Source organism: Podarcis cretensis (assembly GCF_951804945.1).
Source record: "Podarcis cretensis genome assembly, chromosome: 7".
In the NCBI taxonomy this organism is placed as follows: Eukaryota; Metazoa; Chordata; class Lepidosauria; order Squamata; family Lacertidae; genus Podarcis; species Podarcis cretensis.
The window spans coordinates 71,989,577-72,009,601 of NC_137176.1; the positions used below are offsets into that span (position 1 = coordinate 71,989,577).

Sequence of the window (20,025 nt, forward strand, 5' to 3'; positions counted from 1 at the left end):
AATTTTGCCCTAAATATATACACTACAAATCATTAATTCATGCAGTGTAATACAAATGTTTATTGCATACTGTGTGAATTATTGTAATCAGGGAATTCCCTGGGTTTTTTTTTTAAGTGCAGTATTAATTACCAGCACCATCTGTGCCAAACAATAGGGAAAACAATATTTTAATACAATGATTTCATGCATGTCAGTTATCTTACCATTAAACCCTGCAGTTTTGTTGCTGTGATTTACCTGTCTACTAATTTAAATAACTTACGTTCTTACAAGGTTAAAACTGTGAATTCATGAATCAAAATTAAATATACCACCAGTTTCAACTCAGACCCATTTCGTTCATCGTATGTACATAGAGGCTGATAAATATAGTGTTTTCCATATATTATAGGCAATAAAATCCTATTATCAAAATCATAGTTATCCATATGAATGTGTTGTACACAATTCCCTATTTCTCTATAATCCTAAACATAAGACGAGCCCTGCTGGATCAGAAAAAAAGCCTATCTAGTTCTGCATCCTGTTTCCCAAAGTGGCCAACTAGATACCTGTTTGAAGACTCCAAACAAGAGATGGGGGCAATGGCTTATCCTCATCCCGTTTGTTCCCCAACCACCAGTATTCTGAGATTCAGCTTTGGATCACAGAAAGAGTATATCGCCATAATGTCTAGGAACCATTGATACCCTGATCCACCATGAAGTTGGCTTTCGTTTGTTTAACCCCACCAGTCCACAGGGGCTGGTGGTGCAGAAGGGAAAGAAGCCAACAGGAGGTGGAGCCAGAACAGGGGCAGACCTTGGCAATATGCCACCCTGTGTGAGGCCAACATTTGACCCCCTCCCCCCCCAGCCCTTGCAGCTACAGCTTAAGCTGGGCTTTGAGAAGGACGTGCAGCGCTTTGGCAGGTCCTAGATCCTTCCCACTTCCTTCCCAAGGAGTAAGTACTTGCTCAGCTTTGGGAAGGAGGACTCTAGGACTCTGTCAGAACCCTCACTCCTCCTTTCCAAAGCTGGGCAAGCACCTTGGGACGCTGGGGACAGTGGAACCCTCCCTATGATGGTCTGCAGTCACCCCGATATTTTTCGTTCAGAAGGGATACTATTGACTGTCGCTTCTATTTTTATTGATTTGTGAGCAAGGGAGGGAGGCAGGCTGCTGTTCTTCTTTCATGTGCTTTGGTGAACGTTGCTGCTTGGCGATGCTGAAAAACTGAGGAATTGCCTGCCTCCCACAAGTCTTTGCTCCTGCTTGAGGTCTTGTGAAAGGAAATACCCAATCCACTGTCCCCAGCGTCCCATTTCACAAATCTACTCTTCAGGTAAGCCAGTCGTTCTTTTCAACTGAGAAAAAAAGTGACACTGACTACAGACAGAAGGAAGGGAAGGGCCTGAAATGAACATTCAGCCTCCAGGCCTCTCAAAGCCTCAAAAAGAGCCTATGTTGCCTATGTTATAACCTGCATTCTTCAATCAGTCAGTCTATTCAAGATAATGTTTCTGGAGTGATTATTTTATCTCCTTTAAGTCATGAGTTCATCATTACTAACCACTGCCTAGCTATAGTTTTTTAATACTCAATTACTTCTCTCAGACATGTATATTTGTCCCTTGTTTTGTTTAGTATTATACATTTATACGGTATAATTTTGCTGCTGTTCAGTGAACAGTTTCCATGAAGCCTTAGCCGATTCTCAACCTTACGCTGTCATAGGCCTACATGACCTTCAAGTGTACATGTCAGAAATGAGTTGTAATGGTTTTTATCAGAAATTTCTCTTGCTGGTACACTTTTTTCATATGCATCTGGGATAACACTGTTAGCAAGAAATTTGCAGGAGAGAAGCCAGTAATGAGACTCCAGTAGCTTCAAATTGCCCAAAGCACACATTCTCCACAGTAGAAATTAACTGGTTATTTACAGCCATCCTCTTACTATATAGTAGTGTGCTATTTCTTTTCCATGGGATATCAGTTTACCCAAGGCCTTCTGCAGTCTTCTGCAGCTGTCAGATCTGAGTATGAACGACTTTTCTTTATACAATATGCTCCTTGCTGTTCCTCAACTATTGGGCTAAATGTTTCCTAACTGACCCGATATACCTGGCTCTGACTTGTCCAAGAGACTGGCATTTCCTCTTCTGTGGATGTCCTTTTTGGAAGACAGTTCACAAAGCAAAGGAGAACCCTGAAAGTACTATGTTCTTTGGCATTCTGCACCTCTAAATGCAAAAGAAAAATGGAAAGGTTTTGCATTAGTGTTTGTTTAGCAGAGACCTACTTTCTCATATTTCATTTGAAGGATGCAATTATAGCTGCAGTCATTGAATCCAATCCTAAAATCTCATGAAAATGTGTCCAGACTTGGAAGGAACTCCAGAGATTGTGCAGTTTTTCACCAAAACATGTAACTGCTTTACAATTCAAGCTTTCAGACCCCATCTGCATGTAAGCCCAGGTTAGTGGCTTATCATGGTTTATCAGGAATAAACAGCATGCTGGTTGCATGCTGTCAAATCATTCCTGCTTCACTCCTCCCATGGAGTGAGCGGGAGAAACAAATGAGGAAGCTGCAATAAAGCTTGTCTTCCTGTGATGTCCAAACCCAGGTTCCTGGGGACCCTCCAAACCTCCCTTTTACTGTGCATAATGAGGATTTGTTCTCATGATGCTCTTGTGCAGTCCTCCATGATTCCACATTCAAACTATTTGCACCTTCAAATGTTTTGGGGCAGTTATATTTCTTCATTTCTAACCTGTCCATATCCTGTAACATTCTGCTGAAATCCCATAATTTTTCATATCAAAAATATTCTGGGTTGCTTTTGCCATCAGCATCAGCCAGTTTTTACATGCACAGAAACTGAAGATTCTAGCATAAGGAGGAAAGGGAGGTTGTATAACGGGGAGAGAAAAAGCTACAGGTAAGTGAGGGAGAACATCTGACATGATCAGCTCCAGTTGAGTTTTAGTTGAATATGAGGATTTGAAGATCTCGCTGGACAACAGAATACTGGATGGTGTGCCTGTTCTGTTGGTGAAACCTTGCCCTGGACTGACTGGAAAAGGTCCAGGACTTACTTCATCTTGAAGATCAGAGGACTGCCCACCCCCCACCCCCCATTTTCTGCAGATATACTTTGGGTTGCAGTGAGCCACCTTTGATTGGTAATTATATCTCCTGTTGCAGTTGAAGCCTTGTGGCAACTGATTTGAATTATGATTGAATCCTTTGTGGAATTTGCTTTGCTTTTGTACTCCATAAAATAGAGTTGTGCCTTTCCCCTTCTGTGAATTTCTGTTCCTGCTTACGCAGTCTGTGAAACCCTAGTAAACCCTCACACTATGTTGGTGCTTCCACAATTGGCACTGCATATCATAGGAAGTGTGACGAGGACCAGCTCCAGGTGGTTCTGTTTCGCACAAAAATGCAGTTTTAACCAAGAGCCTCTGCAGAACTGTATTTTAGAGAGAAAACATTTCCATACAGATTGGCTGGTAAATAAATCACCTCTAATGAGGTTTTCGAAATAATTTCCTTCCTAGATAACTCAAGCTCCACAAATGGAACATGTACCACATTTAGCAACCAAACAATGGTTCACATTGCTCACTTGTTCAGATTCTGCCATATTGCCAGATTATACAAGAAATCCCATTTTGAATGTCCCAAATTTCCTGTTATTCAACAGCTGTAGAGTTGGCTGCAGTTTTGTCAGCCTGACAGAACAGAACTCTGCTTGGGCAACAAGAGCAAGCGATGAAAATGAGGCCTGAGGCAAACATTCGTAGGAATTCACCACCTGGCACTGTGGCACTAGCTCTGCGACATGTTTCTTTGCAGCTCTGTGGTACAAAATACACAAGTGTAGAGAAATTCAGCCACAGAAAAGGGTTGTTTTTGTCATTTTAAAACAGATTCACAAGGAACTGCTAGCAAGGGAGAAATATCCATATGACATGCAACCCCCACCTGCCTGCATGATTAAAAAGCGTTAACGGAGATGTAAAGGTTTGGGCAGGAAAAGAGATCAAACAACTGGTATTTTATTATTTATTTATTTATTATTGAATTTATATAGCTCCCTGTTTATTCCTGAAGGGAAAGTTAGCAGTGCTGGAGCAAACTATTATTATATACAATCATAAAATTGTAGAGTTGGAAGGGACCTTGAAAATCTCCTAGTCCAACCCTTTGCAATGCAGGGATATGCAGGTGTCCCATATGGGGATGAAAGTTGCAACTTTGGCATCATCAGCACTGCTCTTTAACCGACTGAGCTATGCAGGCTGAGCTGACTAAACTATAAACTGCCCAGGGTAGAGATGTGAACCAAGTTCAAGTTTTTCTAAATTACAAAATATGTAATTCACTATTTTGTGCCCTCACTGAAGTGAGCACACACTGAGTGAGATTTTTTTTTCAAGCACTTGCTGGGTTATGATGCCGGGGACCAAGCTATTTTCATTTATTTAAACCCCAATTTTTTGTAATAATAAATCCTCATCTTTTCCACATGTATATATACAGTTGTACCTCTACTTATGTCTCCTTCTGGATATGGAATCTTCGGGTTGTGGCCATGGCAAACCTGGAAGTGTATACTTCCGGGTTTCGCTGCGTGCGCATGCACAGAAGCACTCAATTGCGCCGCATGCATGCGCAGAAGCAAACCTCTGTTTACATAATTTTTGAGGTGCGAACGGAGCCCTGGAATGAATTAAGTTCATATCTGGAGGGTCCAGTGTATTACAAGTCTGTAGTAAAAGTACGCAAAATTAGGCAACCCAAAATGTGCTATCAGTTATATGGTCAGAACTATTACTATTACTGTTATTATTATTAATGATGCAGCAAAGCCTGCAGAAAGCTTAGGTCCAAAGTGTCTGGAGGACCAGATTCCCTCATACATAACCCTCTGGGTTATGAGATCTTGAGCGGGGCTTCTCTTGGTCTCACCACCCTCACAAGCATGCTTGGTGGAGATAAGGGAGAGGGAGAGGTCCTTCATGGAGGCTGCTCCCAGACTTTGGAACTTCCTCCCTAGAGCAGCTAGACTGGCTCCCTCCTTGTTGTCCTTCTGCCAGCAGGCCTTTGGAAATTGAACTGCTTTTAATTAAAGAGCTGGCATAGTGCTGGTTTTATTGTAATTATTGGTATGTTTTAAACAGATTTTATATATGTATATAGTTTTCATTCTTTAATTGTATTTTCATGATTGATTTTTCTATATTTTTAGTAGTTCTTGTTTTTAGCTGTAAGCTGCCTTGAGTCCTGTTAGGGAAAAAGAATAATAATAATAATACAGATTGAACTCTCACACATCAGCTGGTGTGAGGAGGTTTCAATCCTCAAGGAACTCCCCATGTGCAGCTTAACCATGCAGAAAGCAAGATTTAAACACAACTTTGTCCATCAGCTGACTATCTGATTAAGATGCAAGATGACTGGCAGGTAGATGGCCCCTCCCACTAGTTACAATAGGGTGGTGGAGACCTGGTCCACTGGACCAGAAATGTTCCAGTACTCCATGCCAGAATTTATAGTCAGAAAAAGCACTGAGGGTAAATATACATATATAAGGGAGAGATTGTGGATAATCCTGTTGGCTCCACCCCTCCCCACATGTTCCTACCTCTGTTCCTGCAGCCTCCCAAGCAAAGCCAGACTGAAAAAAATGCTTCAGAGGGAAGATGCTACCGGTTTTGGGACTCATTTTTCCTACCACTACTACCACCCTTCTCATTCCTATTGATTTATTGACATTATTTTGACAGAAAAGTGTGACAGGGCCAGAGAGGATTGCCCAACACGCCAGTACATTCCCCCTATGGCAGCCTCATAAAGGTGGATCTGATGATGCAATTAACAAAGCTTTTCTGGCAGCCTGGGTTCCCATGCCAGCCATATCAATATTCGCGGTTGATTTTTATTTCCCCTTGCCTCCTTGTTTTTGGGTAACCTGTCCATTACACACTATTAACGCTTTCAGCTATTCCCCGTGAGAAAAGGATTTCCTATTCAATATTTTCATAGACTCCCTCCCTCCTGTTGTTTTCTGAAGTGATCTTATAATATTCTTTGTTGACTCTGTGTTATATCTCCCTTCCCTGTAGATCTTTCTACAGCCACAGAAGGAAATATTTCATGTCCTTTCCTCAGTATTTACAGTGTTCTTGCTCCTGTCAGTATTACTTCTAGTTATAAGATCAGACAAATCATATCTCTGGCTTTGCCTTTACAGCATTTCTTTATAGCTCTGAAGATGGGCTCATTGCTTCATGTTTATGTACATTCATTGCCCCCCATATATTCCCTTTCTGATGTGTATGTAGAGGTCTGTGCCAAACTGAAGGGCAAACAATAAAGGTGCCAACAAAATTAAGAATTGCCCAATCATTCTTTTGCCAAAGTCTGTAGAAAACCCACTGCTGAAAATGTTGGGGAGTTTCCTATAACTTTCCTATCTAAGCTGCTCCAACGTTTTGGAGTGATATAATAGCTAGAGGTCGCTATTCAGCCTGTAAATCAGAATGGCACACCTTTTTGTGGAAACACAAAATGGGAACCCCGTTCCATTGATTTCCTTAACTGAATCCCAAAGTCCTGTCGTGATATGAATTCTGTGGTGTTGCACAACACATTCAGCTATTGGTCCTGAACCACAGTCCTTTTTGCGTGTGAGTTTGGATTGTCACTTTTTAAATAGGCTGCAGAGAAAGGGAAAATTTTGAGTTCCTGCCATTTAGGAATGCTGTTTATTTATTTATGATATTTGCCCCAAGGTGGTTTACGCCTTTAAAGTACTATAACAAGCAAACATTACAAATTATTGAACAACAGAAGCCTTCTTCAGATGATGCATATACAATACAGCATATATGGGGGGAAGGCATTGTGCAGCAGGGACAAGCCTGATACCCCTGTCCCCTCCATCAATATTTCTGTCACCTTCCTACTCCTAGATTTCCCAAGGTGCTACAGCTTCCTTCTGATGGTGACAGGGGCAAGTGAGTGGCAGGTTGAGGCAAGCAAGCATGGGGCCAAGTGCATTCATATCCCTGCTCCTACTGCCTGAGGCACTTATTTTATTTATTATACAAAGGTATAAGCCACTACGCAGCTTGAAGTACCATATATTTAAAAAATGAAGTACAAATAAACTTTTAAAAGCAACGACACAATTTCTACAAATTCTTTTTTAAAAAAACCCCAAAGCAATTTCTACTGATGTGCAACTAATCATAGATTTTAGTTGTGAATCTTTATAATCACCAGTATTTATGTCCCTTCTCCTCTGCACTCACAATAGTAACACTGCAGATCTATCTGAGTCCCTTGTGGACTAAAGTGCATATATTGAATGAATGGAGAAGCCCACATGTATGAGAGTTTATATGCCTATCCGAGTGACCATGGAACTTTGGATCAGTGTGATATATTTTTCCCCTTTCCATTTTATGTACGTTACATAAGTGTCAGCAGTTGGTTGGGTTCCCCTCCTTTCATGCCATAGAAGTACAAATAATGGTTTTCAAACATCAGCAGGTTAAAATGTATACTGCAAGATGCCACTAGCAGGAGCAATTGATAAAATTTAGGTAGCATGTCAGGGGGTTTGTGCACACAGTTTGCATCTGCTAGATCATGAGGATTTGTTGGACATGTGGGAACAATGAGGGCTACATACTGTGATCTGATTTTTTTTTATTCAAGGGTATTTGCATAGCAGTTGGAGGTACAAAGACACTGGGCATTGGAAGACTGAGATGCTTACTCCTAAATAAATCATGATTTATTTAACATGTATTTTAAGTAGTGCTGCAACCAGCTGTTTAGCAGAGATTCAAACTCTGGGATACAAACTCCTTTAGGCTTGCAAGCTTCAATGCCATGCCCATCATATCTAGAATAATAATAATAATAATAAAGCCCAGTAATCTAGCTGCCACTGGTTGTACATTTATTTCAGCTTTTTGAAAATCTAAAATTGGGATGTGCTGCAAAAAGACACTGATCTTGCAAAACCAGGGGAAAAAATGCTACTCATTTTGGAGCCGTGTGATTAGATCCACCATGCATACATTTAGCATTCTTCTTACCTTGAATTTCATGGAAGTCAGTGGCAGACAGATCTGTTGGTAATGCATAATGGTAACTTCAGATATGCATTCTTCATGCTGCATTTGTATATGCAAGGTGCATTCTATTCTCCCTCTAATTCATTACCTTTGAAACAGTGAGGCACATGGAATAGTATGTTGCTTCTAGTAATACACCAAAGGTGTTTTCAAAGAACAGATGCAGGGCTGGGGTGTTGTTTTTTTGTAGTACCAGTGTGTCATATTCAATATATAGTAGCTTCATAGTTCAGTATTTAAACCCTTAAATAACTTGGGACAAGGTTATCTAAGGGATCACCTCACCACATATATCCGTGTACACATTTGAGTTAACACATGGTACAAGTTTTGTACTTGGTGTTCTACATTCATTGGTAAAGGACTGATCTGGTGAAGGAGAAATTTATTTAGATGTCATGGACTGACTATTACTCTCTGGGTCCTAAAAGGGCAGGCCTGTTGGGATGTTCTCACCAGTGTGACTGGAAGCACACATTAGATTCCAGAATATCATCATGAATTCTTTGGTTAGTATTACTGGCAACAAAGGTGGGGACTTTCTTCTTCTTCTTTTGCATTAAGGTTTGAAGTTTTGTTTTGTTTTTTTGTAAAAATTTTATTAGTTTTTACAATGTCAACGACAAACAAAAACATAAAACAAACAAAACATAACAAACATCAATCCTAACCTTATTGAAAATAACAGTTATTTACTTTGTAAAATGACTTCCTCGTTTCCCCTTAGTTGAATTTCATTGCATATCCTTATAACGGTTTTCCAAATCCCAATTTTAATACCCTTTAAATTAAACATTAACATCTTTAAATCTTCTCCTTCTTGTATTAAACATATTATTTTGTCAGTTGCCATAAGTACAATCCTAAGCCCATTGAGTATCTGGACGCTATTTCCAGTTATTTTAGCTTAATAAATTTAGCTAAATAATCATTAAATTTATTCCATTCTTCATGGTATCCCTCCTCCTTCTGGTCGCGGACTCTTCCGGTTAGATCGGCTAGCTCCATAACGTCCATCATCTTCATCTGCCATTCTTCTACTTTTGGTAATTCTTGAGTTTTCCACTTTTTAGCTAACAGAATACGAGCTGCAGTTGTAGCATACAAAAATAGATTAACGTCTTTCTTGGGCAATTCCGAACCTGTTATTCCAAGAAGAAAGGCCTCTGGTTTCTTTGTAAATGTATATTTCAACATTTTTTTCAATTCATTATAAATCTTTTCCCAGAAGTCTTTCACCCTGGGGCAGGTCCACCACATATGAAAGACTGTTCCTTCCTTTTCTTTACATTTCCAACATGTAGTATCACAGTTATGATACATCTTTGCTAATTTTACAGGAGTCAAATACCATCTATACATCATCTTCATAATATTTTCCTTTAACAAAGTACATGCGGTGAACTTCACCCCTTTCTTCCACAATCTTTCCCAGTCCTCAAACATTATATTATGTCCTAAATCTCTTGCCCAATCTATCATCACCGATTTAACTTGTTCATCTTTCGTATGCCACTCCAGCAAAAGCTTGTACATTTTAGATAAGTTTTTACCTTCAGTATCTAACAACTCCATCTCCAACTTAGATTTTTCCAAGGCAAAACCATTTTTCTTATCCAGTTTATACAATTCGTTAATCTGGTGGTAATGCAACCAATTTAGCTTATCTTTAATTTGCTCAAATGGTCCTAATTAATAACCTTCCTCTTCCTCTATTAATAAGTCATAATATCTCAACCATTTGGTATCCATATTTAATTTTTTCTGGGCCTTTGCCTCCTAAATGAGAACTGTGTGATCCTGCCCATAATCTAAGATCTGCATTTGAGGTCCTGTTGGCGTACCTACGGGTGACATAGGCAAACACACAAAGCAGGGCCTTCTCAGTGGTGGACCCTGTTCATGGTCAGCAAATGGTGAGGAGGTAGGAGCAGTTAAGCCAGCAAAGATCAAGAGAGCTACATTCTCTCCCCAGCACTCTTTTCCCACTTGGCTAACCTCTCCTGCCCCTGTATTCCTGATGATTGACGCCATGCCTCTATTAAGATTTTTCCTAAATTAAATAGTAGCATGGGGGCAATTTTCATCAGGACTGCAGGAGTGAAAATGAAGGTTTAAAACTCTCCTCTCCAACAAACTCCTGCTGTGATTTTCAGATGACTGGCAAACAGTTAAGAGTGGGGAAAAGGAGGCTGAACTGCATGAAAAATGTTAATCTTTATCTGGAGCCCCACCCTTTCTTTCCACTGCTCAGCTGATCAGTGGAGGGCATTGGGGGGGAGTATGTACAATTTGGCAGTGGGCCAGAAGTAGCCTGGAGGGCACACACTGAACAGCCCTGAAGTGGTGTGTGTGTGTGTGTGTGTGTGTTTTAAGAGCATGTTTCTTGGAAACTATGCATACTGACTGGAAAATATTCACATTGGCCAGAAAATGTACAAAATTCAACTGGGATTTGCACATTCCCTGAAGTCCGCTGGAGGTTATGTAGCATGACAACTGAACATGCAAAATTCAAATGATACATGCACATATGCCAGGCCTCTTGGAAATTATGTATATTGATGGGGAAATGTGCACAATTTATGGACAGATTACATGCACATTTTTCATCAGTCCTAGTGAATGTGCACATCTCGTTTGAACTGGTTTTTATATACAGTATATTAACTGTTCCCTGATATTGGGAAAGATTGAGGGCACAAGGAGAAGGGGACGACAGAGGACGAGATGGCTGGACAGTGTTCTCGAAGCTACCAGCATGAGTTTGACCAAACTGCAGGAGGCAGTGGAAGACAGAAGTGCCTGGCCATGGGGTCACGAAGAGTCGAACATGACTAAATGACTAAACAACAACAACAAAACAACATATTAACTGTTCAACTTACATTGCAGAGAGAGAGCATATTATATAGAGCATTCTATTGATCGTGTTCCTTTTTCTATCTCATTTTTGTATGTTACTTTATTTGGATATAAACCATTCTAACAGCTGTGCGCTGAAGTGGCACAGAAACGTAACAAATAAAAAATGCTTAAGCTTCTAATGGGAAGTGTTTAAATGCAGCCCCTCCCAAAATCTTGCAACAGTCTTCAATGAACTCCAGCTAGATCAATGATATTTTAATCATGAATCTATCTCACTTTACAACTTTGCATTATGCAACCAAACCGAAATTAATAAATCCTCAGCTCTATGGCCCTCACATTAATCCATATTGATATTTTCCATGCTTATTATTTCTGCTTTTTCTAGCACAAGATATCCAATACTTACAGCAGTGGCAATTGACAGTTACATTTGCTGTCTAATAAGATCGTGGATTGATATATGACCAGCCAACTGAATAATAAACGGATTTCTTCAGAGGATACATGGGAAGCAAGGAAGATTACTTATTTGCCTCATTTAATTCTATTGATAAAAACTGGTCAAGACGTATGCTTGAATAAAAGCTATTCTGTATGCAGGGCAAGATAGAAGTTGTATGTGTAATGCCATTGGCACATCTAACCCAGTACTGCCTACTCTGGCTGGCAGCAGCTGTCTATGATCTCAGATCTCCAGGGTTTCAGGAGTCTTTGCTTCTTCTGCTACCTGACTGAAGATGCCAGGGAATTAACCAGTGATTGTATGCTGCACCACTGAGCTGTTGCTGTTTCATTGTAAGGGCATGAGAAGAGCCCTTCTGGATCAAGCCAATGACCCACCTACATGCCCATGGGAAGCTCACAAACAAGACCAAGCGCAAAAGCACTATCCCCTCCTGTGGCTTCCAGCAACTTTATTTAAGACTAGCAGTGAGGGTTGAGTCAGCTTCTTTAAAAAGTCCTGTTGATTCATAACAAGTGAAAAGCAAAAGCAAAATTAAGTCATTGTTTCATTGTAAAACTGCTGTTTACTGAACCCCAGGGTATATCACAGACAGTAACAAATCATATCTGGATTCATTTAAGCTCATTCTTTCCTCTTCCATTTTCATTATTTTCCTAATTGTTTTAAGGCTGTAACCCTCTCTGAAAGTCCATGATTTTTAGATTTCAAATGGGGCGGGTTATGTAGGGGAGGGAGATTCTTTCTGCATGTTTTAACGAATCTCTCTAGACACTGGTGGAGGAAGAGGAGTGCGGGGGGGAGCACCCCGCCCACGGCAGCATGATGTGCCATTGTAGCTGCTCGCCCCCACTGGGTGCCCCGCCCCTGCAGGTGGCGTGCCATGCCCCCAGGAGGCGCACCAGCCCCAGCCCCACCTGCTCTCTGCCCCCCGCTCCCATGCCGGAGCATGAAGCTCCACCACTGTCTCTAGATCAGCCTTTCTCAACCTTGGATTCCTATCTGTTGTTGGGCTGCAACTCCTGTTATCCCTACCTATCAGGACCAATGGTCATGGATGAAGAGAGTTGTAGTCCAATCACACCTGGGGAGCCAAGGCTGAGAAAGTCTGCTGTACAGTTAAAAAAATATTCAAGCCCCTAATGGCTTGGAAGCAGGAACAGAACATCTTTAGAATCACTTACACCTAGGAGTTAAGATCAGTATCGGAGGCCCCCTGTTATGTCCCATCAGCATCAGAGGTGCAAAAGATGGGGAGGCGAAAGATACTGGGTTATCTCCATGGTGATGTCTAGATTGTGGAAAGCCCTTTCTGAAAAATAGCTGCCTTCTTTTGCTAGCTCTTTGGTGCACAGCTAGTATCTTTTTGTTCCTGCAAGCTTTTAATCGCTGAACTCTGTGGCTCTATAATGATACTGATTTCAGGGTCTGTTTTAATTGCCATTTTTCTGTTGTTGTTTTATCCTAGTGTTTGTCCCGAACAAGATCTGAGTTTGTAGTGGTGGCCCAGGGACCACCATTCACATACTGTATAGAAGTGATCAGGTTTGGCCACGTTTCTTGATTCATTTTGATTCATTAATCAGTTTTTCTAATCAGGTCCCCAACCCATACATAGGCACAGCATAGCTCTAAGCAGCAAACATCAGAGTTCTCTCATTTGTGGAGGTTGAGTAATCTGGAAGGAAATCATCTCCAGTGTTGAACAACTTCTCTGAATCTAAACTAATGCTGTAATTTGACTAATTTTTGTTAGCTGCAGCCTTCTCTCCACACACACAAACCCCACCATAAAATCTCCTTGGGAGGGAGGGCACATCATTACATTGTTCCCAGAAATGCTTGCAGTTCTACTTTCAGTGCACAAGGCAGCTGCTCTTGCCTGTTAAAAAGGAAATAAAATAAAATAAAATAAAATAAAGCAGTCTTTGGGTCACCTCGTAACTACAACTACCTTTTGGGGTGTGTGTAAGAATTCTCAGAATTCTTTGGGGTTTTTTGAAAGTCCATGAAGTAATGCAGTAGAAGGGCAGAATAGATTTTAAAAGGAACACATCTGAAAGTGACATGAACTGGAATTTTAATGATTTGCCCATCAGTGCTAACCATAGTTGGCCATGACATCCAAACCAACAAACTATGGTTTATGTTTGCTCTTCAAATCAGAATTGGAGGCTCACTGGGAGAATTGTTACTTGGAGGCCAATTACTTCAGCGCTTACTGGTGATAACAATGGAACTAAGTAGTGCTTATCTCATTTGTAAACTGTCCTATTAGAGCATAATTACACAACAGACTTCAACCAGTTTAGCAGTCATCCTCTTGCCAGAGGGAACAATAGGAACTGAAGATCTATGAAGGGGTAGGGGGCTAGTGATTTTCAACAAGTAATTCTCAACATCTTTTGCAAACTCAGTTACCTGAAGCCATGAAAGTTAAACGAGTATAAACAATATAGATAAATACGTAGTGCAAATAGGTCACTAAAAATTAAATTCTGTTAATTTGAAGAGACCTTAACTTCAAGTATATTTACAACCATAGTTGTAATGGATAAAGGCTACATGATATACAGGAATTTATTGTAAACCAGAAAACTCTCAATCTTATAGGATGCAAGCTCATTTTTCTAATAAATAATTTTTTGAAGAAATTGTTCCTATTGTTGGGCAGAAAGCATCATGGGAGACAGAAGTATTCCGACACAGGTGAAACATTTAGCAGGCTCTAGAAAGTAGTAGTTTGCAAAGTGCTGTCTAAGGTCACTAGCTGACAAGGTCAAGCATTGGATTTAATCAAATTAATTTTGCAGCAGGAGGTTTAGCCGCAGTTGTAAGACAGAGCAGTCATATCAGGTAAGGAATGCTAAAAAAATAAATAAAAGCAGCAATATGTCTTTAGCATAAAGTGAAATATATTGCTCACAACCATATTCATCTTTAAGGGAATTATGAAAAGCTTTAGGAAGTATTATTTTTAAGTGCACCTTCCAATGTCACTGGGTGGTAATGCAAAGCAGTTTGTGATGTAGCTTAGTCTGAGTGCAATCTCTGGTAACAGTTTAAGGTGATTATATCAGTGATATGCTGATGCAGCTAACATGAAAGGCTCAGAACTTTGGCTCTGTATTTCTGTTTAGAAGTTTGTCTTACGTTGGTCTAAGTTGACTGTGGCCTGTTTCAGGTTTCCTTGAAGTTAATGGCACCTTGCCTTTGGTGTCAGGGAGCAGTAGGAGGCAGGACTAGAACCCTGACATTTGCTTTACTATTTCTAGCCATGGGACTTGGAAGACAATTATGTGTTGGTGACCTTTTCATCTGCAGTGATAAACAATCAAAGGCTTGAGATGAGAATAGACTAGAGCCTAGCAGAATACTGGCTATTTCAGAACAAGATACGAACTTTACTTTTCATTCCATCTCCTTGCCATCTGTACCTTTCCTTTCTGCTCATTCTCTCTTACCTGGATTTGCTTCACCTGTCTTCTGTGGATTGTTTTCCTAATTCTGTTTGGCCACTCCCTCTTCAAACTTGTCTTTCATGCCCCCCTTCATCTGGTCCACATCTCCCTAACTACCCCCTTCTAGGGCCCTGTTCATTTGCCTCCCTGCCCTCGCTGTCTGCTGAGCAGCCTGGTAGGGCAACTAAGCAAGAATGCAACACTTAAAAACCAATGGACAAACAACCAGGACTATCCCTAGTAAGCAAAAACAGTTTGAGCATTTGTGATATATATAGTATAGTATGTATTTGAAAGAGTGATGAAGGTACATTGTATGAGTGGATTATCTGTACACAAGAATGTACAGATATATTGAATAGAAGCATAGAATTGTAGAGCTGGAAGTGACCCTGAGGACCATCTAGTCCATGGGTAGGCAACCTAAGGCCCGGGGGCAGGATGCGGCCCCATCGCCTTCTCAATCCGGCAAGTACAGTGTACCTCGGGTTAAGAACGTAATTTGTTCTGGAGGTCCGTTCTTAACCTGAAACTGTTCTTAACTTGAGGTACCACTTTAGCTAATGGGGCCTCCCATTGCTGCCACCACACGATTTCTGTTCTCATCCTGAAGCAAAGTTCTTAACCCGAAGTACTATTTCTGGGTTAGCGGAGTCTGGGTTAGCGGAGTCCAATGAAAATAGGGACATCCCATTCCGTAATGATAATTTTACTATTTACACCCCACACATCTTACTGGGTTGACCCAGCTACCCTGGGCAGCTTCCAACATATATAAAACATTAAACATTAAAAAAATATCTTCCCTATACAGGATTGCCTTCAGACAGCTCAGGAGTTAAATAACTCCATACCCTCCAACATTTTTGCAATGAAAATAAGGACATCCTACCATACCCTCCAACATTTCTCCAATGAAAATAGGGACGTCCTAAGGAAAAGCAGGACATTCTGGGATCAAATCAGAAACCGGGATGGCTTCTCTAAATCAGGGACATCCCTGGAAAATAGGGACACTTGGAGGGTCTGCAACTGAGCTCTCTCCTCTTTGTCCAAGTTAATGCAGATTTTTATTCTTATGAGTGTTAAAGTCATGCCTAATTTAACAACTAAATGTACATGGTGTATTTAAACATAATAATATTTGTTTTAACTTTTTCTTCAGCTGAAATGACTTCCTAATTGTGTTTTTTAATTTTATTGCTTGTTTACCTTTCCAGACACCTAAGGCAGTCACAATCAGATTGAAATTATTATTTGCCATTATGAAGCTGAATTTTTTGTTTCAACTAGGGTAAATTAAGAATGGATTATTTGTTTTTGCTCTTCAGTTTTCAAAAGACAACTTCAGCGTCAAAAGTTTAATAAAAGAATTGAGCATTAAAATCATACCTAGTTTCCATATAAAAAACAGAAATGTTGACATGTACAGGAAAAATAACAGTTGTTGGAAATTATTTTAGCTTATAGCACAAAAAGTTATCTTAATATTTAGAATTTATATAATGAATTTCAGGTGTTCAGTGTGAATAAACTATAGTTTCTCAGTGATTCATGAGAACCTTGTAAGGAAGGTCAATATACAAAGAACGTGCTAGATGCTGTGAATCTAATTTTAAATGTTATCTACATAATTATATTAATTTTTCAATTAATAAACATATATTTGTGCATTTTTTATTTTTACCTGAAGGGATGAAAACACATTTAGAAGCTCATTTTCAGCATAAATGTTCCTCAAAACCTTGCACATGCATACATTAAGCTTGATTTATATGAATGTTCTTTTTGTCAGATAGTTTGTGAAGAGGAAAAAATAATCCAATAAGAATACAGAAACTGCCCCATATGATTTCAGAATTTATATAGATTCATATAATGAATGTTGATAGTGGCAAGCTAGTGAATGACCCTCAAGTTAAATGCTTCGCTCAAGAAAAAAAAATTGAGTAGCAGATAAATTTGATGAGGATCATAACCTATTCATAGATAATTTATACCAGAATGAAAGCTTTTAAATAAACTATGCACAACAAATAACTTGAGTCTCTGGGATCTGTGTGTGCTTAAAAGTGGTGAGTTCTAGATTTTACTATATTGTGCAGCATTCTAGATGACTAATAAAATGCCTATTATCTGAATGGGTGAACTGTGCACAGGGGCAAGTATTTATATTGCTGGGTATCTCTATGTGCTCTGTTGCAAAGTTTAAAGTAGGGAAATGAAATGGACAACCTACTGTTTCTTATTGTTCAGTTGGCAACTATTGGTTTCTCTCTGCGTTCACCTGCAGTTTCTTCTGCCCCCTGTCCTTGTAGAGGGAGAAACCTGGACTTGCACCATCCATTAATCAGAAGCCTCATCAGCCAGCCCCTAAATCCACCTGTGGCCTTGTGCAGGCTTAGATTATGAGGCTTTGGCCAGCGGCTTTGTGCGGCTTCGCTTTTTGAATTCTGTGCAAAGTACTTTGATTCTTTGAAATGCTAGAGAAATAAACACTGGCTTCCTTTAATACTTACTGGGGAAAAGGGTATAATATTGTAAGGAAACCTTCCCCAGTATATTCTCCATCCCCCGCTCAATGAAGGGCTTCTCAAAAGTATGCTGTGCATGGTGGAACTGTCCCCTTGTCTCACTAAAACTATTAGAATAGAATCGTTAGTGAATTTACAAGGTAAAAGCATAAAGTCTCTTTGTTAAAAGAGTCATCCAATGAAATGAAATGAAATAAAGCAGGCTAGTAGAATTTTCTTTTCTTAATTGCAGTGCAATAAATTCATATAAATTAGTACATAGTACATAGACAAATCTATCTATGAAGGCTTGGTCTTTTGAATTATTACTTCACATGTTCCAAGGTGGAGCAGGTTTCAGAGAGAAACTTTTCTGAGACTGCCTTAAAAGGGGGGGGGGGATAATTGAGGGCTCCGATAATTCTGCCACTCAGAATAAGGACATTTTCACACAACATGAGTGCATCTTATTCTTCTTTACAGAAGCTCAGAAGTTTATGAAGTTGACATCATTGATTTTTTGCCCAAACTGGGGAAAGTCATAACAAGGATTGCAGACAATCTTCTGCACTCTTTATTAGAGAAAGTGTGCCCCCCCCCCGGGGTATGCATACGCCTAAACATTTTGTGAATCTTTGTACTTTTGTCCATTTACTGTATTTATTTCCCTCAATTTGAACTATAAAGTAGTGATTTTCTTGAGTCAAAATGAGAGTACCCCTAAATTATTATTTTTTTTTGGGGGGGAGCACTGATTAGAGAGTAAGCCCTCCTGGATAGTGTTCTTACTACTCTATTTGCACGCTAAACAACACTCAGGAAAAAGTATAATGGAAAACTTTCCAGGAAGTATGTATTAGACTTGGGTTGTCAAAGTGCCTTTAAGCATTTCTGGCTCTGCGTTGTGAACGCAGTCCCTACATTGGCTGCAATGGTTCTTTTCCGCTTTCTCTGTCCCGAATCAACATTCCCACGTGAACACCAACAGCGTGACTCCAAGGAGCTCCCCACTATATTGCGGGAAAGTACCCTTCTATTATCAGGATATGTATTTAACTTCCGTGAGGGGGGCAAGGTCCTATAGTTTTAACGGGTTGCTGCTGTTTTGAGGGCGGAGGCTATGCATATATAGTAAACAAAAAAAACAAAACACACACACAAACACTGAGGGCAACAGGAGGAGGAAGTGGAGGGTGCTTTGCCAACTCTGAGGGGAAGCCACTTTCCTCATAAGCGGGGTCTCGTGCGCATTTGGGGGCAGCCACTGGCTCCTCAAGCCAGGCGGACAAAACTCCCCCATGCCAAGCGCCCCTCCCCCCCCCCGACTAAACCGGCTACTAGGCTAGTAGTACTAGCCACGACGGCTAGACCCAAACCTCCTCCGGCACCCGAAGGCAGCGTTTGCCACTGAAATCCCATCTGGAGAAGGGCAGCGGGAGAAAGAAAAGGGGGGGGGGCGGTCGCCAGTTGGCCTCGTGTCCTGCCCGCGGTTGTGCCCCTGTGGGAAACAGGATGCTGGGCTAGATAGGCCTCGGGGCTCCCCTCGCGCTCTCTCCAGCCAACCCCCCCCCACCCCACCCCTCGCGCAGCCGGTCAGTCTGAGGGGAGCGCTGCTCGGAGAGCGGCACCGGCGGCAGCATCTGCACAGGGAAAGACGCCACAGAGAGAGAGAGAGAGAGAGGGGGGGGGGGAGAGACCGCGCTCCCTCCTTTTCCCTCCTCTCCCCCACCTCCCCAATCTCTCTTCTCCTTCCGTCCTGCCTTTCTTCCCTCTCTTCTCTTGCCTCCCCCCCCCACAGTTCTGTCTGTTCTTTTCCCTCATTCACTTAACGCCCCCCCCCACTACACAATATACCGGACACGCCAAATCTCCCTTTCTTTCTGTCTTTCCACCCCCCCCCCACAGCCCTCTTCCCCTCACGCGCACAAGCGCGCGCGCAGGCACCACACACGCTCACACACGTGCGCGCGCGCGCGCGCCTGCCTAGCTTGGGCTCTAGCCTCCCTCTCCGCTTCTCTTTTTTCCTGTCATCTCCCATCAGCTCCTGTCTCTTATGAACCCGGCACGTTGACTTGCTTCGCTCTCCCTTCTCTCTCTCTCTCTCTCTTTCTTTCTCTTTCGCCCTCTTCCACCCCCTCACACACCTTCCTCCTTTCCTCCCCTCTTCCCTCCCCGCCCCGCACCTACTTACCTTACACCCCCTTTTCACACTCTCAGTGCACCTGAAACAAGAACAGCGGCGGCGGCGGCGGCGGCAACAACAACAACAACAACAGCCGCCACTACCAGCACCACCAATACCGGCGAGCATGTCCCGAAGGAAACAGAGCAAGCCCAGGCAGATTAAACGTAAGTTTCCCTCAAGAGTGCAGCGGGGGGGGGGGGGTGGGACGGAAAGGCGACGAGGCTTGTCCCCAAAGGGTGCTGCTGCTGCTGCTGTTGTGCGTAAACATAAAAATGAACCGAAAAACCAATAACTTCGGGATGGCGGGAACCAGGTCGAGGAGAAGTGGCAGCGCCCTGCGGTGGAGTTTCGGACGGCGCCTACTTGTGTTTTCGAGGGCTGGGGG

At 41.5% G+C, this 20,025-nt stretch overlaps 1 protein-coding gene across 5 annotated transcripts in view; it reads left to right on the top strand.

Annotated features, from left to right (window-relative positions):
- ZFPM2 (zinc finger protein, FOG family member 2) overlaps positions 1-20,025 on the top strand; it is a 456,199-nt gene that overhangs the window by 98,524 nt on the left and 337,650 nt on the right. For 2 of the 5 annotated variants that reach the window (XM_079984174.1, XM_079984176.1), the window contains exon 1: positions 19,058-19,804. The exons of the other annotated variants lie outside the window; for them this stretch is intronic. In XM_079984174.1, the coding sequence (XP_079840300.1) occupies positions 19,765-19,804 (40 nt within the window). In that variant the 5' untranslated portion in view covers positions 19,058-19,764. Of the gene's footprint in view, positions 1-19,057; positions 19,805-20,025 lie in introns of those variants that run through there. 5 annotated transcript variants of the gene reach the window in all.